Source organism: Antechinus flavipes, chromosome 1 (genome assembly GCF_016432865.1).
Source record: "Antechinus flavipes isolate AdamAnt ecotype Samford, QLD, Australia chromosome 1, AdamAnt_v2, whole genome shotgun sequence".
Classification (NCBI taxonomy): Eukaryota; Metazoa; Chordata; class Mammalia; order Dasyuromorphia; family Dasyuridae; genus Antechinus; species Antechinus flavipes.
The window spans coordinates 15,723,840-15,746,748 of record NC_067398.1 but is presented as its reverse complement, the minus strand read 5'-3'; the positions used below and the strand labels follow the sequence as shown (position 1 = coordinate 15,746,748).

General features: G+C 36.8%; 1 protein-coding gene across 2 annotated transcripts in view; it reads right to left on the bottom strand.

Annotated features, from left to right (window-relative positions):
* The window catches only part of NPSR1 (neuropeptide S receptor 1), a 161,467-nt gene that overhangs the window by 16,307 nt on the left and 122,251 nt on the right, over nt 1-22,909 (bottom strand). The window contains exons 3-5 of one of the 2 annotated variants that reach the window (XM_051979410.1): nt 17,832-17,935; nt 13,090-13,183; nt 10,719-10,920 (exon numbers count right to left, since the gene is read on the bottom strand). In XM_051979410.1, the coding sequence (XP_051835370.1) occupies nt 10,719-10,920; nt 13,090-13,183; nt 17,832-17,935 (400 nt within the window). The remainder of the gene's footprint in view (nt 1-10,718; nt 10,921-13,089; nt 13,184-17,831; nt 17,936-22,909) is intronic. The other variant, XM_051979421.1, reaches the window with a different exon arrangement.

Genomic DNA, 22,909 nt, shown 5'->3' with positions numbered 1-22,909 from the left:
ATAGAATTGGGGACAGAGGAGCCTCAGATGTCAGCTAGTTCAAATTCTTTCATTTCACAAGTGAGGAAACGAAGTTCAAATGATCACCTGTTCTAAGTCCTACAGCTAAGAACTGATAAAATCAGGGTTTAAAACCTTCCCACTGTCCTCTGCTGCTTCCCCAAACAAGACATTTGGAGCTGGCAGGTTCTGCAGAAGACACCCTTCATTCTACAGATGAAGGAACTGAAACCTAGTGGTTTGTGTAAAATCATAGAAATAGGAAACATAGAAGGCAAGACTCTGACCCGGTCCTCTGACTGCCAAGCCAGATCTCTCTTCAGTGGAGGAAGCAGCTGAGGTGCAGATACTTGAGTGCCACATCACGTGGACATTAATTGGCAGAACCAGGAGCTGACAAAATCTCTTTACTCAGAGGCTAAGGTTCTGTTCTCTGCATCCTTTCCACTTCAATGTCTATTCACAAAAATGTTATTCATGCTTCTTTAAAAAATGAAAAGGTAACCGAAAATCTTTTCATGTGTGCTGGAGTGGGTGGAAACAAATACTTTTTTCATTGTGGGAGTGATAAAAAAACACAACAAAACATTTTCCCCAGAATTTTTCCATTCTCTCCTCACTCAGGTTTTCTCTTATCTAGAGAAGAGAGAAGCCAAATTAGACCTTGATAACTGGGATAAATGTACAGAGGCAGGACATAATGGCCCATGTCCTGTTAATCCAGAAGAACATCCAAAAGGGAATGGGCCATGGGAGAATTTGGCAGCTGGTTGCTCCATCTCTACTATTCTGGCTCTAGGGATCAGCTGTCATGTCATAGGGAATTGATAGTGAACAAAAACTCCCCTTCATCTACTAAGGAAAGGTCAAAAAACCTCTGGTCTATGGGATGCCTGTGATCCCAAGAATTTTTCAAGCACTCCAATTGGCCAAGAATTTGTTATCAAAGGGGATAATACCTATAAAATACAAGGCCTTGCACATAGGAGATTATAATTGTTAGAGATTATGATTATGATTATCATCATTCAATAGTAGTAATAGTGGTAGAAGTAGTAGTAGTAGTAGTAGTAGTAGTAGTAGTCAGTGATAGTGGTGGAGGTAGTAGTAGTAGTATTAGTAGTAGTAATGGTGGTGGTAGTAGTAGCCGTGGCAGTGGGGTTGGCAGTAGCAGCAATAGTAGTAGTAATAGTAGTTATGGTAATGGAAATAGTGGTAGTAGTACTAGTAGTAGTAGTGGTGGTGGTAGTAATAGTGTTGGTAGTAGTAGTACCAATAATATGGTGGTAGAATTCTTTTTCTATCGAGAACAGAGCAAATAATCACTTGCTGACTTACCTTAGTCAAATTGTTTCCTTCCAAAGATGGAAGGGCCATCGAGAGGCTACAGTAGGAAGGACATCGTTCTAGAACAGTGAAGTGATATTCACACTGCCCAATGATCTTGTCAGATTTTGGCCAAGTGGAATGTCTGGTTGTGACCACCACAGGTCATAAAGGACACCAATGGGCTGGAGAAGATCCAAAGGTGGGCAATCAAGTTAGAGTAGTATCTTGAGTCCATGGCGTATGATCCCCGACTAGAGAAACTGGGCATGTTTTGCCTGGAGAAGAAAAGACTCAAGGGGAACATGATGGCTGCCTTCAAGTATCTGAAAGGTTAGATTTCTTCTTCTCCTCCCAGGTCAGAATCAGGAACAATGGTGGAGGTTGAAAAGAGCCCTATTTAGGTTCCACAAACTTCTTCACCATTCAAGATGACTTTCCTGGAGAGGTAGTGGGTTCTCCTCTGTGGAGGAATTCATTGGATGACCATTCATCAGGTCAGTTATAAGGAGGATTCCTTTTGTTCATGGGTTGGACTAAAGGGCCTCTAAGGTCCTTTCTAACTTGGAAACTGTGAGGCTGTAATCCTCCTGCACTCTCATCTGCTCGGTTGTACTGGGAATATCAGATTTGCTTCTGGGTACCTTGATAAGCTGGCGAACATCCAGGAGAAGTCCATCAAAGTATAATTAATATTTGTATTAATAAGTTCATGCCATATGAGGGTCCACTGAAGGAACTGGGGCTGTTTCCCCCTGGGGGACAGCAGAGCTGTCTTCATCTGTAGGAAGGGCTACTGGAGGACTTGTTCTGCTTGGCCAGTGAAGGCAATGACTGGAGTAATGAAGTTTGGAAGCCACAAAGGAGCAGATTGGTGTTGATGTCAGGAAAAACTCCCTGAGCAAGAATGGTCTTCGACCAATCGATTTCCAAGCACCTACTGTGCGCCTCCGACTGAGCTGGCCACTGGGGATACAAAGACAAAGAAGAAGCAATCCCTGTCCTCTGTCATTTCCATTCTGTTCGATGAGATTGCCACCATCCATCTTTAGGTGGGAGAGCCTAAAGGGATTGTCATGGAGCAAGGGCCAATGGCCACATGCCCGGCAGGTGTGTGGTAGAGGGGATTCTTTTTCAGGTGTAGGCTGGACCAGACTGAGAAGCAATGCTTTGGTGCCAAGAAAGGGATCTAAGAAATACGTTCTGCTCCTATCCCAAAGAATATAGAGGTGTTTCCCTCTAGACTGTAATCTCCCTGAAGGCAGAATTGGAGTCTCTTGTACTTTTCCCTATCTCCCCTTTAGTTTCTTTTCAGAATTCTAGTTGTGTTGGATAAATCTTTGTTAGAAATAGTGACCTGAACATGATCTTTAAGATCATCTAGTCCTCAGACTTTCTACCTGATCCTGTAATACCCAACATGTTCAGAAAAAAGACAAAAACTATTAAAAAATAAACCCAAACCTAATGGCCTGTCTACTATTCCCTACCGTCCCTTTTGGGCACGGATAAAAAAACAACCATAGAGTTTGAACCAATTATCAATAAAAGCTCATGTGGCCTTCCAGACGAGGGTATCTAATGAGACCCGATCACCTGGACATTCTTGTTAAGATGCTTTTCTTTTCTTGCAAGCTGAGGCCATGAGCCCAGCTATGGCCCATTTTCAGGATGTTGTAGGTGACCAATTCTTTGATATTTTTCTCCCTTCTTCTGCAACTCCTAAGCGTGTACCCTTTTTCGAATAAGCCCTGGATCTGGGACCCAGCTCTGGGATGCAAAAAATGAAGAGAAAGTAGCTACTGTAAACAAGGCAACCATCCATAAAAGCTCAAAGGAGCGTTTCCTTCTGAAGCTTCTGGAAGACATTTGGAAAAGAGAAGAACATACCCAAAGAAAAACCTTTAGCATGTGGTGAAAAAAAGTGGGGGTACACCTCACTTAGGAAGACACCACAAATCCGCTAGGACTTGCCTGCCCTTCTTTGGTTTTGCAAAATGTCTCGGAGAATTCAAGAAACTTTGGACATAACAAGGAAGTGGACAGAAGCCCTTCTCAATCTCCCTTCGATCTGGCCTTTGGAGAAGAGGCTCACCTTCCTTGCCTCCATCAGCACCAACAGCCGGTCAACTGCCACCCACTGACTGTTAAGTCCATTAGTCTTGAAAGAAGCACTATCCCCTCCCCCACTCAAATGATCGATTCTACTTCTAGACCCTTTCCTTTTCCCCCACCCCCACCCCCACCCCGACATGCTTTGGAGAAGCAGCTTCTATGGGGAGGGGTCAGCCATTGCCATCTATGGGTAGGCAAGTTAGCCAGCTGGATCAGCTGAGAGAGACAGGAAGTGATTTGTGTCAAACTGTTGCCATCAGTCCATCCTCTCAGACCCCAGTGGCAATAACCCTCAGGATCCTGAGCCCATGAACCTTTAGGAATGGGGGTGCTCTCCAGACCACTGACCCTGCCCATTTTCAGACCAGACACCTTAGTGATCTTTGACGAGGAAATCGGCTTTACTAGCAGCAATAGCAACTGACTAACTGCCATCAATGGGTAAGAGCCTTGGGGTGCCAGGGGGGCCAGGAGCTGCCAGACCACCTCCTCTGCTTCCTGCTCAGCCCCTCCAGCCATCATCCTGGAACACAAATCTTATGGAGATGCAGCCCGACAACTTCCCAGCTAGTGAAGAATCCCCAAAGAGCGTTCTCGCTGACCAAGGCTTTGACACCTTCAAACCTTCAACACCAGAAACCAAAAACGATTTATATTGGGGAAAATGGCAATAAAGAAGAGGCCTGATCATCTGCTTGGGATCATGGGGCCTCTTGCATGATTTACCTTTTCCATGAGTATGTGGGGTCCTCGAACAGAGGAGACTGTTTCCTCTCCTTAAGGCTTAACACAAAGTTGTGTCCATAGCAGGCACTCACTAAATGTTTTTTCATTCATTGATTCATTGATTCATTGATTCATTCATTCAATTATTCATATATTCAATACTTTCCATACATTCATATAGTGCTCTAAAATTTGACAAGATCCTACAACTTGATTGTGATCAATCACATCTCATCAGATCCCCCATTATTCCTTTCTTCCACTTCTTTTGCATCTTCTGGACATTTTATTGCTCATTAGCATCCCCACAAAGCATTTGAAAGGAGATACAGAGGTGATGTAGGAGGCACAAGGTCGGACTTGGAATCAGTCAGACTTGAGTTTGGAGCTTGCTCTATGCACTTATTAGCTGTGTGATTTTAGGCAAGTTGCTTGACCTCTGTCTGCCTTAGTTTTCTCATCTGTAAAATGGGAATAGCACCCATTCTCCAGGGCCATTGTAAGAATCAAATATGTATAAAGTACTTCACAAACTTTCAGCTAGTATATAAATATTAACTGCTTTTATTATTATCATTAATAATTATGTAGAATTGTGATGAAGCTATTTTGATTTTTATTTGTTCTTTTAGTCTTTGAACCTTAAGAAAATTAAGGATTTCATTGTTTTCCCATCCTCCCCTAAGCTATTGGTTCTCAAAGAGAGGGGCAGACAGTTCTAGAGCTCTTGAAACTCTTTTGGAGAGTCTACAAATTACTTTTTATTTCTAATCTAATCTATATATTCTATATATATAGAATTTATGTATTCTATATATATATAATATATTCTAATCTAATATATGGATATATAATCTATCTATATACACACATATGTATTCCATAAATATAATCCAAATAAAAATTCTCTGGACAGATACTCAATAATTTTTAATAGTATAAAGAGATGCTGAGAACAAAAATTTGAGAATCATTACTCTAGGCCACAGATCATAAATCTCCTTTGGCACAGCTTAGTCAAAGTTATTCTTATGCTCTGCAAAAGATCACTCTCTCTGATGAAGATTGCAGCCCATCCATACTTCCTTCCCTGGAGACCAACTTTAAGGAGGGAAATTTCTGTCCTTTTAGCTGGCAAGTCCTCAGAAGAGGCACACGATGGGCCCTGACTTTAAGCCTTCTTTGATTGTGAGATATGTACAAGCTTGTATTCCACTGTTCTAGTTTTTGAGAGCACGTGACGCCCTCCATGTCACAAAGGTATTGGATCTCAAAAGATAATTTTATGGAGATATTTTTAGTTGCTCTGGTTGTGGGTAGAAAGAAGCCTGGATTTTGCATTGGAGATCTGGGTTCAAATGCTGCTGTGCTCTTAGACACAGAATGAGTTGGACTTCAAAATCTCTAGGATCTCTTCTGGTTCTAGATCTGTGATTCTAGAATCTTTAGGTAGAGATCACCTGTCAGGATTTGGTGATCATTTGTACATGAAGATGACTCATACAATCCCAGGCTCCCGGGATGAGTTTATGATTTTTATCTAGAAAGTCACTCCATCCATTGACGTTAGAATCGGACCTGGGGCGACGGAGCTATTTTCAGCAAACTTTTCTGATTGATCACTTCCTTGCTTCTCAGGGGAAACTAAGCAGCTGTCCCACGTGCCCTCCATCCATTCATGCACAATAATGGTAATGAGTTGTTTTTCTGGGTCACCTCCATCCCCCAGTCTCTCCTGAATCTCCTTGGCAGAGCTCTTTAATTACTTCTGGAGTGAATACCGGTGTAATTGCTTGACTTCAGTCTTGGCTGTTTTTCTTGGTACCTAATTGATTTCTCATTCTCCCACCGCTTGGATCCTGGGGAGGCAGCAGTTGAGGTATGAACTACCTCTGGCCAACAATTGAGAATTAATAAGGGGAGGGGGGAAGAAAAGCAAGCTTGTCAGGTAGCATCAATTTGTGATTTCAAACCAAATCAAACCAAACCAGGCTGTGTTGTATTAAATGAGAACTAAGAAGACTAGGGAGGAAAGGAAGCGAGCAGAAGTAATAGGAAAAGTAAAACACAAGGCAGACCAAGCCAAAAGCGATTCCGCCATTCCCTTCAGCCCAGGGATTTAAAAGGAGTGAATCATGTATACGTTATGTATACATATGGTGCAGTGCCCATACATGTAGGCACATACACACAAAATCCCTATCTCAATATCAGTCAAATGGGCACCAACTATTTCTGATCTCTCAGAGGTCAGGGTCTTTCCTTCACAATGATCTTATACTGTTTTGGGGTGTGTGTGTGTGTGTGTGTGTGTGTGTGTGTGTGTGTGTAATAGACCTTTTAGTATCTGTTCCAGTACAGTGCAATCTCCCTGAGGGCAGGGACTCTTATTTCACTTTTTCTAGCATTTATGCCGGCATATCATAGGAATGACTGAAAAAGGACTGGTCAAGCAATTATCATGAACTAGGCATTGTGCTAGGGCTCTAGGTGTCACAGTGGATTTGGAATCAGGAATACTTCCTACTTCTGGAGCAAGCCTTTGTGTGCCTCAGTTTTCTCATCTGTAAAATATAGAACAGCTCCTACATTCCAGGAGTGTTGTGAGGATAAAATGGAATAATATTTATAAAACATTTAAAAAATTTCAGATTGCTCATAATTTTTGTTTTTGTTCAATTGTGTCCACTTGCTTTGGGTTTTCTTGGCAAAGATATTGGAGTGATTCACTATTTCCTTTTCCAGCTCATTTTACAGATGAGGAAATTGAGGCAAACAGGATGAAGTTAATTGCCCAGGATCACACAATTGAGATGTGTCTAAGGCCAGAGTTGAACTCAGAACTGCCTGATTCCAGATTTGGTGTTCTATCCACCCTAGATGCCTTCACATGAGTACTAGTTGTTAGTATCCTCCCTCCCTCCCTCTCTCCCTCCCTCTTTTCTTTCCTTCCTTCCTTCCTTCCTTCCTTCTTCCTTCCTTCCTTCCTTCCTTCCTTCCTTCCTTCCTTCTCACAGTGAATAGAGTGCTAGGCCTAGAATCAGGAAAATTCAAATTCATATCCTGCCTCAGATTCTGAACAGTTGCATGAACCTGAGTAAGTCACTGACATAGAAAACAGGAATCATAATAGTACTTACCTCACAGAATTGTTGTGAGGGTAAAATGAGAGATCATCTATAAAGTCTTACACAGTGTCTGGCACACAGTAAGTGCTTAATAAATGGTTAAATTTCTTTATCCTCCTTGAGGATACAAAGACAATGAAAATAGATGTTTAATTAGTGCTTATTGATAGCTGCTTGATTGAAATTTTGGGAGATACAAATCCAGTGCTATCTTAGTTCACCTGGGATGGTGGAAAGAGAGGAAACAAGTCAGAATATATGGCTACATTTATGTTTACATTAGACATACAGGTGTGTATATATGTGTGTGACTATATATTTATATGTAATATGTAGATGGGTGGTGCATGTATGCTCTGAGTGTTAAAATGCCATTTAAATGGGAACTGGTTTCATTGGGATCCCCAATCTCCACAGTAAGACACAATAGTATGTAGGAAGAAAAACACTTAAGATTTCTGTAACTTTTAAGAGGGAGAATGATCACACAAAACAAACCCCAGTTTTGCTGCCTCTGCTGCCTGTTTTCTTCAAGGTCTTATCTTTCAGAAATGCTCTCAGTACTCCAAGAATGGCACTCATGAAAGGTTTTCTTCATTGACAACAGAAAGAATTCCCCCTCCTCCAGGGCTCCCACACCTTCTGCACCAAACTATAACATCTGCTCAACAGTAAATTATACTCAGCAAAGTTGGCAAGATCTGAGCAGCTAAAAGGTTGATAGTTATTCCACAGTCTTGGGCTGTGGCCAAGGGAGCCCCTGTCAGCCTGTTCTAAACCTGGGATTAAAGCTGATTCTAGTCCCAGCCAGTTGCAATGTTAGAAGGGTAGATAGAACTGCCGCTGTCCAGGGTACCGAGCCAGAAACGAAGACAAAGTATGGCTAATGAATGGATTCGGAATCATCAAAGATATGCTGCCCTGAGCAGAGCAGGACCTTCTAGGTGAGGGATAGTGTAGAGCCTCAGAGAATGCAGAGACTGGCAGTTACAGATTGAGTCAGTAGGGAGTCAGTTACTAGGTCATTAGGAAAGTAAGTGTGGCAGTGATGTACAGAAAGTGGTTCTTAAGCTCCCATTAGTGCCAAGAGCCATGCCAGTCTTTGAGGATTCGCAGACTGCAGTAGTCCCTGATGTACCTTCTTCGTGCTAGTTGGGCGAACTCATGCACTGTTCTATCAACATTCTGTGCACTCTTCAGCTTCAATTTTTATACTTTAATAGAATTTTGACTTTCTATTTAATTTTAAAATATAATCCATATTGTTCTTAATTTAGAAAAATATTTTCTAAGATTTGTTCCCTTTATAAAAACCCAGAGAGACAGGATTTCAGAGTTACAAGGGGCCTCAGTAGTATTCTAGACCAATGCATCCCCTACCTCAGGTGTCCACTACAACATACACGACAAGTGGTCATCCAACATAAGATTAAAGCCACCTTCTATGAGGGACAGCTCTTTACCCTTCAAAGCCACTCATATTTTGTACAGCCCTGATGGTAAGCAGGTTTCCCCTGACATTGAAACTACATTTTCTCTTTTATAGCTTCCATCCATTGTTCCAGTCCTGGCTTCTAGGGCCAGATCGAATAAGCCTAATATTTGCCATCCATCCATTTGTTCCATCTCACAACCACTTCCCACCCCACACACATATGTGTCTCTCTCCCAAGGTTGTGAGGATCAAAGGAGATGGTATTTGTAAAAGCACTTTGCACGGTTTCTGGTACATAATAGGCATTAGATAAATACTTATTCCAACTCTGCCCGGTGGAATCTTTACTTCCTTTAAGATTTAAGTCAAGCTTCTTCTACTTAAAGCCTTTCTTGATTCCAGGAAATGTTAGTGGCTTCACAGTAATGTATTTTACATTTATTCTTCACAAACAGAAATACACATGTGTGTATGTCTGTATGTCTCTCTCTCTCTCTCTCTCTCCCTCTGTCTCTCTCTGTCTCTGTCTGTCTCTGTCTCTCTGTCTGTCTGTCTGTCTCTCTCTCTCTTTCTCTTTCCATCTGTCCATCTGTGTACATATTTTCTTTTATGTATGTTCCTTATGGATAGAGTTTGTCCCATTATTGTCTTTGTATCTCTAGTGTCTAATATAATTCTTGGCACATTGTAGATGCCTAATAATTGTGATTGATTGATCTTGCTTTCAGATTTATAGCCTTTCAAATTTTTGCAGTTATTTTCTTTTTCCTGAAGAAGTACCCCAGTTGCTTCCAACTGATCTTTGTAACCTTGAAAACATTCACCATTCCAGTTTCCTTATTTTGGCTATTTTCTAGGTTATCAATGGCCCTTTTAACCCAGGATTCTCAGAACTGAATACAATTCCCCAGCTGAGGTCTGACCAGGGCCAATATTGCTCATTGAAGATCTCATTAGTGTTCTGAACTTCCACATCACACCATTGAATTGTATTGAGCCCATCAAAACCTTTTTTTTTTCATATAAGCTGTAACCTAATATGCCTTCTCTACTTTATACTTAGGAAACTTATGCCTTTGCATCCATGTTAAATTTCACTTTAGAGAAACTTATGCCTTTGCATCCATGTTAAATTTCACTTTAGATTCAGCCTAGTGTTCAATCTTGTCAAGTCCTTGACTCTCCCATCCAAATTGTGTTCACTTTCCTTCCTCTCTTAGGATCATTTGAATACTTGATAATCATGACTTCTTTGCCTTTACCAAAATCAATGATGAGGATAATAAAAAGTACAGATTATTCAAGTATAAATCCTTGGTTTACTCATATTTCTTCCAAATTAACATCAAACAATTTCTGATTATACTTTGACTCCAAATCTCATTTAGTCTGCAAAATCACTAAGAAGACATTTATTAATCACTTACCCTGAACCATGCACTCTGTTAAGCAGTGGGGATTCAAATGAAGGAAAACACATGTACCCTTCAAGGAACTCACCTTTTATTGGAGAAGACAACACGGAAATAATTCTATATATCTATAGCTCCAATGTTAATAGACAATAATCTTGGAAGGATTTTCCCCACTAGAAGTGATAAATTGTAGATAAGGCCTTCTGCAGAAAATGGGATTTAAGGTGAGTCTCAAGTATATCCACTCCCTTAAGCCTTTCCTTCACAGTTCAAAAGAATGTAACATCAAATTTATTCCATCTTTCTGTGCTTGGTGACTTTAGTGTGTGTTCACATATGATTCTATAGCATCTGTACAAGAGTCTAAAGTTATTAAATATAAGGAACCTATTTTTTCAAACTTTAAATTGCTTTTAATAACATGCACTGTTGCTGCTAAAACCACTGACTTGTATTTCTTCTGAACCTCCTATAGCACCCTGCACAGTGCTGACTGGTGGCTACTTTTCTCTATGTAGCCATGTCTGAGAAAGTGGCCACAAGTGCTTGTGGTAGTCTGGATGTGACTCTTACCTGATAATGATCAGAGGAATGAAGTACACCAGGAAAGCCACAATGGTCATGTATGGGATCCAGTAGGAATCATCAGGCCACAGGGCCCAGCATTGCACTTCTCCATTGTCTAGTTTCCTTTTCCCAAAGATGATCAGGGTGGGAATGGAAAACAGGAAAGAGAGGCTCCAGGCAACAAAAATCAGGACTTTTGCTTGTTTTTCTATTTAAGAAAATCAAAGGATTAGTAAATAATATGTGGGTCACTGGCTTCACTTCTTACTCTCCCTTTCCTTATAAAAAGTCAGAAATTCTGAAAATTAAAAGTTTTAAAATTGAAAATACACAGGAAAATATATAAAATGTAAGATTTTCAGGGGCCTTTGTCATTTTTTCATCTTTGTTTCTCCAGTATTTCTTAAAAAGATGCCAATAAAGAAATATATGACCAAAAGGAAAGATGGACTAGTCATTTAGTGAGAACAAGGGATTACCACTGATAGATCACTGGAATATAGCTTTAGAGCTGGAAGGAACTTCAAAATTTATCTGGTCCAATGAAGAAACTGAGACTTTGAGAGATTAAGTATCTTGCCTGAGGTCATGTCGGGCTTAAATAGTAGAGCTGGGATTTAAACCTAGACCTTTTGAGTCCAAATGTTACATATGCTTTGCAGCACGCTCCTAGATGATGAACTGGTTTCCTTGAAAGGTTAAGAGAATTCCAGAAAGGCTCCTAGAATGTTGAGTGGACCCCTTGAAGCAATTAGGAACAGATGTATGAATGTTGGACAAAGCAAAGGAATTAATCTGAATCATTGGATGAAGGACTCACATAGAGGTAATTTCATGAGATTCCTGTGGTGTAATGTTTAGCCCACAGTAGGCAATTAACCAATGCATCTTGAAATGATTTGCTTTGTGGAGTTCAATGTCTATTATATATAGTGGACAAGTATACTGATTTGTTTGGAATAGTTGACCTCTTTTGTTGGACTTTGGCTTTCAAATTTTTTATGAAAACTAATCAAATCATTAGCATATTCTATAGGAAAGTCAAGTCTTTCGAAGTGACTGTGTTGTGTGCCAGCTTCCAAGTCGTGCTTATTACTCACAATTCCTAAACAATCACCATCAATAATATTCACTAAAGCAATATTTCCAATTTATTCTCCATTAACTTCCAACAAAGACCCCCATTAGTGTGAAAATTCAGTTTGATAATTTCCAGGGTCTCTTGCAGGTCAAATGTTCTAGAATGTAATGATTACCTCCAATGCTGTCTTTTAGAAAGCAATGTGACAGAGTGTAGAGATTTAGAAAGCCCAAGTTCAGATCTTTTCTCTAATGCTCAATGAGCAAGTCATTGAAACTCCCTGGACTTCAGTTTCCTCCTTTCGAAATACTGGGGTTGTATTAGATGACCTATGTCCCTCTGATCTCAAAGGTTTGTACAATTAGAAATAAAGGAAAGGGCATCAGGTCCTCTGACTTCAGAGATAATGCTTTTTCCAGTTAGATCACACTCTTGCCCCCTTAGATAACATTCTTGATGTCTAAAAGTTCTCCATTTCTCCTTTACTAATTTATGTGCTTTGATACTTTAAAAGCTTTAAATATAATCTTCCAATAAGCACCCCCCACAGATTAACCCAACTTGCCTTTAATAAAAAATAAAAAGACTATTGTCTTTTTTTCAAAATCTTGACAGCCCTTGGGATCATATCAAATTGATATATTTTTTTGAAAATGTTTTGAAACCATTTTAACCTTAGTATTGCTTTCCTAGATATCTCATAAAGAGCGCATAGTAGGGGACTATTTTGTATTTGCCTTATTTTTCTCTACAACCTTTAATGAGTTGAATGACTTAGAAAAGATAATCATATAGGGTGGATGAGACTCAGAAACATGAATAGTTTTTCAAAATCCATCGTTCTCTGTGTAACAGCTGTCAAATCTTCCAAATGTTTTGTTAAGAAAGTCTTCTGTACCCCTGGTGGGCCTAAATCTTGAATTTTAACCTTTAACTTCAGGCCCTGCCAAGATACTGGATTCTTCCCCTTCACCTCACCCTTTCTCCATTATCAAATAGATCCAGTTTATAGATTCAATATGTTTTGTGGATGATTCAGCCAGAAATTTCAAAATAGAGTCAATCAGAGCTAAAAAGCTAAAAATATTCCCAATCTCCTTATTTTACATAAAAAGAAACTGAGACCCCCAACTTGCCCTTAGGAGACAGGGGAAAAGTATCAGAGGTCAGATATACATATAGATTCTTAAACTTTAAATACATCATTATTTTCACTCTCCTATATCGTCCCCTCTCCAAAGTGTGTCTAATGACTCATTGTATGGACCACATTTTAGCAAAAACAAACCAATTCACCTCCTTGAAGGATCTTCATAGGGTAGACTATGGCATGGTACCGGTCAATACTGAGTGACACCAGGACATAGGTTGAGGCATATAGGAGCACTACCTATAGCAAAAAAAGGAGAGGAAATGTTTTAATGTTTAGGGTGAAAGGAAGGATTTCTGGCAAAAAGTAGCTATGTCTGATGATGATTGGAAGCTGAGGTACTTCACTATGAGAATGCCTATCACTCTAGATATGATGTGTTGAAAGATCTGGGATGGATGCTATCTATGTATCAGGACACAGAAGTGGGGGTGGTATAGTGGCAATTAGTTCTAGCAATCTTGAGTGATTCATTCTCTTGGGTCCCCTACAAGGGTCCCTTCTTTTATACTGATCTCTGTAATTATAGAACATATTTAACTCGAAGCCCTTCACAGTTGAAGCTAATATTCTCAGTCACAGTGAAGCCTATGCTTAATTATTATTATTATTATTATTATTATTATTATTATTTCAACCAGAATTGTGACCCTGTGCTTACAATGGTACAGGGAATGAAAGATAAAGCAGCTCCTCCTATTGATCCACATAAGCACCTGCTCTTCAGCTTTTAGACTAAAGTGACTTCATGAAGTCACTGAGAATGCTTTACATCCATGATCTTGTGTGAAACACACAGCACCCATGCAAATAGAATCTGTAAGTGCTGGCTATTATTATTGATGCTATTATTGTTGTCAATGTCTGGTGATGAAGTCATTTCTTGAGTCTTTTATTACATAACTACCAAACAGAAGACATGTTTATAGAATAATATAGGAATGTTCTGGGAAATGTTTAACAACCAGGCTCTCCCCCTGCTCCACCTTAGAATGGTATTGCACACCTGGTTGACTTTGCATTGTTAGCTATACATTTATAATAAAACAAATAGTACATACATTAACCTGTGATCAGAGGATCTGTTTTGTCAATTTCCCAAGGAAAACAGTCTCTTTTAAGATGATAGATTTAGAGATGAAAGAATCTTTAAAGATCATTTCATCTTCCTTTCTTGTACTTTATAGATGAGGAAACTGAGGCTCAGAAAGGTTGTGAGTTAGCGAAAGATAATTTTTTTTTGGTTAACTTCATTGTTTCAATGTTGTTTCAATTTGACAAAAAAGGAAAGCAACCAAAACAATGTAGTGTGGGCGATGGATGATGAATCTGAGGAATGGCTGATTATCCAGTTTGTCAGGAATAGAGTACAAGAAAGGGAGTATCATTAAGTATGGCTGGAGAGACAGATTATGGAAGGTATGAACATTGGGGTAAGAAGTGGGAATTAATTATTTTTAATATTCATTAATTTTTTAAAACTTGAATTCTCTCCTTTTTCTCCTCTCCTCTCAGTCATTGAGAATACAAACAATATAATATCAATTATACATGCAAAATATAATTTCATCTTTGTCACGTTGTAAAAAGAAAAGTAAAGCAAAATAAATTATGCATTATTCTGCCCTCAGACCAATTATTGCTCTGGAGGTAGATATTTTTTTCATCATGATCTTTTGGGATTATGTTGAGTCACTGTATTGATCAGAATAGCTAAATTTTTCCTAAATGATCATTCTTAAACTTTTGCTGTCTATTCACTTCACTTTGACAATTCATAAAAGTTTTCTAGACTTTTCTGAAACTATCCTCATTTTTTATAGCTCAATAGTATTCCAACAGAATATAGCACAACTTGGTCAGTCATTCCCAAATTGATGCACATTCCCTCAATTCCAATTTTTTGCCATCACAAAAAGAGCTATGATAAATATTTTTGTACAAATAGATCTTTTTCTTTTTTCTTTGATCTCTTTGGGATATAGCCCCGACAGTAATATTCTGGGTCAAATGTAAGCACAGTTTTGTAGTCCTTTGGTTATAGTTCTAAATTCTCTGGTCGAACCAGTTCATACTTCTACCAAAAGGGCAATAGTGTCCCAATTTTTCCATATTCATTGGAGAATTTGTCATTTCCATTTTCTATTATGTTGGCCAATCTGATATATATAAAATGGTATCTCAGAATTGTTGTGATTTGTATTTCTCTAATAGTGATTTAGAGCATTTTTCATATGACTGTAGATAGCTTTGATTTGTTCTGAAATTCATATTTTTTGACCATTTATCAACTAGGAATTGACTCTCATTTCTTAGGATCCTTTCTCTTTTTTGATCATAAATAAGATTAAACAGATACAATTTCATGCCCACCTATTTTGCTTATGATACTACTATTTATGTCTAAATCATGTACTCATTTTTGACTTTATCTTGGGTGAATGGAGTGAGATGTTGGTTTACATCTCATCTCTCCCAAACTGCTTTCTAGTTTTCTCAGAAAATTTTTTCAAATAGTGAATGATTGCCCCTAAAGCATGAATGTTTATCAAATACCAGATTGATTGCTATGGTCATTTATTACTATGTATTATGACACTCCATTTTATTTTTTGGCCAATAGCAGATTACTTTGATGATTACCCTTTGTAATATAGTTTAAGGGAAGTTAGGTGGTACAGTGTCAGTGGGCCAGGTCTGAGGGCAGGGAAAACCAAGTTCAGATCTAACCTTAAACATTTATTAGTGTCATGAAAAAATCACTTAACCCTGTTTGCCTCAGTTTCCTCATCTATAAAAATGAGTTGAAGATGGGAACACCAAACTACTTCGGTCTCTTTGCAAAGAAACTCCCCAAAAGGATAATAAAATTAGACATGACTTTATATGACCAAATAGTAATGACAAATATACTTTGAAATCTCATTCTGCTAGATCACCTTATTTCACATTTTTTTTCCATCAATTCCCTTGTTGACTCTTCCATCATTTTGGCTCTGCCCTCACCCTCCATTGTTTTAGCAAACACTCATCTAAGTCCATTCATGAAACTTCTATGGAATATCATGTCTGAGTGGGAGTTCGGGGGTGAGGAAGGTGGTATGGAATGAGACACAGAAAGCAGTAAATTATTCAGATTGTGAAGATGTACCTCCTTGCATTCTAAAGCCACATAGCCAATTTTTTTTTTTTTTTTTTTTTTGGTTTTGGATTTTCTTTCTTCCCCACTAGCATGGCTAACTGAGAGATGACTACATTGCTACCTCTTAATTACTATTCTTAATTCTCTGTTATAGTTTTTAGGCCTACGTTTGAAATGTTTGCTCAACATTCTTCATGTTTGTTCTCTAGTCCACTAGCCTCTGAATTCCTTGAAAACAGAAACGGTTTTCCCTTTTCTTTTTGTCCTAAGACTTTATACAGTTCTTAGAATATAGTATGTGCTTAATAAATTGAGTCTTGATTAAACTTTATTTTGAGCTAGTATTGTGTTCAATTTTGAGCACCACCTTTAACTTGGACATGGATAAGCTAGAAAACATCCAAAGTAAGACAATCAACTGGTGAAGGGAATCAAGTACATGACAGATGACTTTAGGTTAAAAGAATTTGGGCAGAATAACCTGGAGAATTGGGAGGAACATAACGATTGTTTTCAAATATTTGAAAGACCGTCAATTGGAAAAGGTAATAGACAATATACTTGACTCCAGATGTAGTAAAAATGGTCAGAAATTGTAAAGTGACCAATTTTGATTTCAAATAAGGAAAACATTTCTGGTAATCAAAGCAATTCAAAATGAAAAGTGCTGAATTGTGAGGCAGGACGTGCCTGCTTCTCATCCTTTCTTGCTGGAGATTTTCATGCAAAGTCTGGATGATCCCCTTGTTAGGAATGTTGAATATTTTTCATGAGCAAATAGATGAAAGAATGGAAAAATCATTTATTAAATGCTTATTATATGCTAGATACTCAGTGCTTAGAAAAGTGTATGGATCTTAAGTAGTTGCTTAATAAATATTTATTGATTAATTATTTGATTACTTTGCTAAACAATGGGTACAGAAATTACAAAGATAAATCCTGCCTGCAAGGAGCTTATATTTGATAGTGAATGGTTTTTACGTATGTATATATACAGTGGATGTACATGCATTTATACACATACACATAGATACATTATATATACACACCTAGATACAAAATACATATGCATGTAATGCAGATTATATATTTATAGATGTGTATGTGATATAAATTTTATATATTATATATATTATAATAATATAATATACAAATGATATATAAATTATAATAAATAATATATGCACTGTGTATGACATGTTAAATATGTACTAATATATACAATTGTGAACATAAAATTTGTATTGTATATACACATACCTATACCTCTGAGTGTGTATATAAGTATGGTGGTATGTGTATGTACATATAAATACACATATGTATAATAAGTATAGATAGATATGTGCTTATATATAAATACATGTATATTAATTTTAAAATTATAAATGTGATATACATTAGTGTGTATATAAATGTGTAATATATACTACACACATACAATATATACACATATATTCATATGTACATTTTTCCACATGACAACAATTGTAAGGGATGGTGTTCTGGTGTACATTTCAATCATGATCTGTGATTCTGTGAATCTCTTGTTCTACCCCATCAGTATGTATCCAAAGTACAAAGCCTTTAGTTAGAATGACAATTTCTTGAATTCATAGAAATGCTTTGAAAAGTTTTGATGAATTGTAGTAATACATTTAAATTCCCTTTCACAGCTCTCTTGCTGTGCATTTAAAGATACAAAAGACAGATTCTATCTCTCAATTTGACTTATCTGTATACCTGTAAGTAGCGGATCACCCGACAGACTAAATCTGGTGCCATGAAATCTCCTGTGAATCGCCAAATAATATCCGTCATTATGTTGATGAGCCCTGTAAAAGAATCTGAAGCAAAAATACACAATTACTAAATGGTCACTATTTTCCAAATATATATTTGTGTGTATTAGTGGTCATGAATTATTGTAGGACATTTTACAATGCCATAGGAGGCCAAAATGCTTATTGACTTGTTGCGTCTTGGGGACCCTGGAATTCTTAGTATTCTTGTCTAGGAAAGCTTCCTTCTTTCTTACTGTTACCTACTCTATACTCTTTTCTCTGCTTTTTATCCAAATCCCATTTTCCCTTAACATTGGCGGATCCAATCCTTTCTTTGGTCCTATTTTGCCCCCAATTTAGCTTTTATGTTATTTAAAATTATTTTTATTGAGATAACAAGCTTTGACATTACTTTCATTTTTGAACATGTTCCTCCCCACTTTTCTCTCCAGTGAGCCATCTATTGCAACAATGACTAAAAAAGAAAGAGAAAAAAATCAATTCAGAAGAATTACTCAATTATATCAACACAAACCAACACTACCAGCAAAATTCAATGCATAGTCCTCAACACAAAGGAGAGGGAGAAGCATTGTTCTCCTCTTGTCTTTAAGGCTATTTGGCCATTGTAATGATAGAGGATTCAGTTTTGCTGTTGTTTTCTTTCCATTTGCTTTCTTTGATTACTTTACTCTGAATCAACTTATAGAAATGTCTCCATACATCTCTAAATCCTTCATATTTTATGTTTCTTACAATATAGTAAAATCCTGTTATTGTTTATGGGTCATAATTGATTTAGCCATTTCCCAAACTTACTTTGTATCCAGTTCTTAATTACTAAAGAAGTGCTACTATGAATATCTTTGTTGCATATGAAACCCTTTAATCTGTTCTCTTTATGGATATGCCTACCAGTGGGACCTCTCTGTCAAAGATCATGAATATTTTGATCTCTTTCTGAACATAACTTCAAATTACATTCTAAAATGGATGAAGAAATTCACAGACCTCCTAAAATTCTATTATTGCACTGTTTTCTATGATCCCTCCAAAATCAACCAGTTCCATCTTTTATTCTGTAAATTTTCTGGCTATAAAGTGAAACCTCTAATTGTTTTGATGGATACTTATTTATCTTAATTGTGATTTGTAGCATATAGTTGTTAAAGGTTTATAATTCCTCTCATGAAATTAATCTATGTGCTTTAACCATTTATACCTTAGGAAAATGGCTCTTGATCTTAGGTCTTTTAATTCATTCTCTGTAGCTTAAATATCAGCTACTTAGCAGATATAGTCTATGCAAATATTTTTCCAATCAATAGTTCTGCTTCTTGACCTAGTTGCATTGATTACATTAATTCAACAAATTTCAGTTTTAGTTTATGAAAATTATTTATTTTATTTTTTGTGTTTGCCTGCAACCCTGTTTTGATTAAGAATTATTCTTTTTACCTTAGATGTTAAAAAGCCTTATTTTTGGTTCTCTTCACATTTTAAAATAGTCTGGCCTTCAATATTCAGTTTGAGTTTATTTTGACGTGTATATTGGTCTAAACCTGATTTTTTCCATGTTACTTCCCAGTTTTCCCAGTCATTTTTAAAAAGTTTACATTCTCAAACTTGTCAAACATAATTAATGAATTACATTGTTTCTAATTATTTTTTCCTAGTCTGTTTTATCTTCATTTATTCTTTTAATCAATATCAAACTCTTCTGTAATGCAATTTAAAGTCAAGAAATACCACTATCCTTTCATTTCTACCTATTCCTTTGTGATTCTAAATCTCTAAAAAGTATCCATGTGGTACCAAATTTTTAAAGCTCTTTTTCATGTTCCTAGAATTCATTGTCAACTTCAGATAACTTGGATTTTGGACACTCTTTTGACATTAATTTTGCAGGACCGTGCCATTATTTTGTAGTCATCTATTATTACACAGTTTTGCAGGTATTTTTTTCTTTATGTTCTATATATGTCTTAAAATTTTCAGATGCTAAATGAGCTCTTTGTGTATTCAAAACAGTCTCTTAAACACATCGCCCTTTTCTTCCTCACTGGAAATGAATGAGTAAAGGGATTAATGGATTATGGAAAGGCATTAGTCTTGGAAAATAAGAGAATCTCTCTTTCTGAGACAAGAGGGAAAGAAAAAAGGATGAATAATGGGCCAGATATATTGAGGCATGGAAGAAAGAGTAGTATATAGTCACTGAATGTTAGAACTATATGGAACATAAAAATCATCATTTTTCAAAGTCTGTTTTTAAAGAAGAAGAAATTGGGCTCAAACAAATGAAATAACTAGATGGAATTCACATAGCATGTTAATGGCAAAGTGGGGACTACAACCCTGCTCTCTGTTTCTCAGATCCATTAGTATCGTCCCTCGATAAGAGATTTTAAGGTACGACAACAGCAATGGATTTTGAATGAGGATCTAGGATTGAAATCCATCTCTTTCATTAAATCCTTGTGTAGTATTAAGTAAGTAACCAAATTCCTCTGAGCTTTTACTTATTAATGTCTTAAATGAAGAGACTGGACTAGATAACATCTAAATTTCCTTCTAACTGATGATTCTATGTTCATTTGTTTTTTACAAAACAGAGAATATAAAATTATAAACTTTCAATACTGAAGTTGTATCCTCAAAAGCCATTCAGTCTAAACATTGCCCAATCATTTTATTGTGCTGGATATTGTGTTAAATGTCAAGGATACAATGAAATAAGCCATATTTGTAAGAGAGTTTATGAAAAAGAATCGATGTTATAATCCCAAATTAGAGTTCCCCTGTGAATTACTAGTTCTTTCTACTTGTGGATTCATTTTCCTATGTTATCTAACTTGGAATATATATATATATATACACGCACACATATATATACATATACATATACATATATATGATCATCTTCACCCATTTCATTTCATGGTGCTCTTGATCAGATTTGTATGACTGCAGATAAATACATTTGACCATTTCCTGTCATTGTTATTCCTTGGCAAAGAAACCATTATTATTAAATTTTAATCTGTTCCACAAGTTAAAACACTATTTTTAGATTCATCTTCTTAACAGGTTACTTTTTACCTTCAAATGTGTTGAATGGATGGTACAGTATAGACAAAAGTAGCATAGGATAGGCAAGAAGGAATGATCCAAAATTTGCCTTGTGGGAGCAAACTTTAGAATTTAGGTATCTGGGATATAAATGCTATCTGTGCTCCTTTTGTTATATTCTAAACAGGACTTCAAAATCATTAGTCCTGCTTTCTAAGTTCTTTTTGATAAGCTTGCTTTCTACCATTGGTAGATATGTAGAGAGTTATGATTATGTTAAATTTGATCATTATTAAGATGTACATCTTAGTTAACAGTGGTTCTCAAAGTATGGTCCAGAGTGGCCTGGGAATCTCTGAAATCCTTTCAGAGATTCTACAAATTCATAATTAGTTTTTATTTTTAATGTGATCAATATCTATAACTATAGCCCACATAAAGAAAAACTCTTTGGACATATCCTCAATCATTTTTAATAGGATAAAGATATTGAGAACAAAAGTTTGAGAACCACTGTAGTAAGATGAGTTCAGTATATGACTGTCATAGGTCCCCTTAGTAAGAATTCACTAACCATTAATACCTGTATTTTCTTCTATTCTTGGGGAATAGCAGAGTAAAAAAAACTAAATAGTATTTTATTTTTTTCTAATGATATATAAAAACAATTTTCAACATTCATCTTTGTGAGATTTTGAGCTCTAAAATTATCTTCTTCTCTCCTTTCCCTCACTGTTCCCTAAGACAGCAAGCAATCTGATAGAGGGTTTATATCTCTCTCTATATAAAACCTCTAACAAATTGCTTGTTGTATATATATATATATATATATATATATATATATATATATATATGTGTGTGTGTGTATATATATATATATATATACGTGTGTGTGTGTAAATGTGTTTATACACATTTGTATATACAATATTGTATATACATATATTGTATATATAATCACATTAAACACAATTCCACATTAGTCATTTTGTTGTGGAAGAAGACTAGAATAAAAAGGGAAAAAGGAAAAACAATGAGAAGGAAAAAAACCAATTTATTAAAGAGCTGTTTTGTTCAGTCAGTTTTTGTTTTGTATTTTCCAAGCTGTTGACTTTAAAATTTTTTTTTTCATGATTCCTTTGTATAACTTTTATTTCTTTCCCCAATTTTCTTAACTTCTATTACTCAATTTTTAGAAGCCTTTTTGAGCTCTTCTAAAAGGACTTTTTGAGCTTGATATCAATTCATATTCCCCTTTGAGGCTTCACAAGTAGGTATTTTGATAATGTTGTTCTTTTCTGAGTTTGTGTTTTAATCTTCCCTATCATCATATAGCTTTCAATGGTCAGGGCTCTTTTCCATTTCTTACTCTTTTTAAAAGCCTATTTCATGACTTCTAAAGTTGACTTCTGTTCTTGGGAAGCAGAAAGCATCACTCTAAGTTTCTTATGCTAGAAGCCAGCGGCCTAGTCATTGGCTTTCCACATTGGGCTTTAGGTGCTTGTGGCTTGCCTGATGAACCAGGGTGCCTTGGTCCAGTGGTGCCTGTTGTGTTGGGGTCCCATGGTTTGTAATTAATCTTCTGTGCTGGCCCTAGAGGCCTCACAACTAGCCTGCTGTACCAATGGTCTGCTGAGTTAAGGTCAAAGGGCCCTGATTGCTGATCTGTGCTGTGACTAAGAACCTCCTGCTGGCTTGCCTGGATACTGGGCAAAGAAAAAATGATTAAATATAGGTTGACTTATAAAGGGAATTTCAACTTGGACTAAAACAATTTCCCATAAAGTATTTTCTCTTCCAAAAGATAATAACATCATTATGACTTTGGACTTTTTGTCAACAAAGTCCTTTTTGATTCTTTGTTCCTCAGCCTCAATGAAGAAAGCCATGTGGCCTAGTACATAAATAGTGGAGATGTGTTAGAAGGCAGATGACCTTCTGTGCCAGTAAAATGAACCCTGGGTT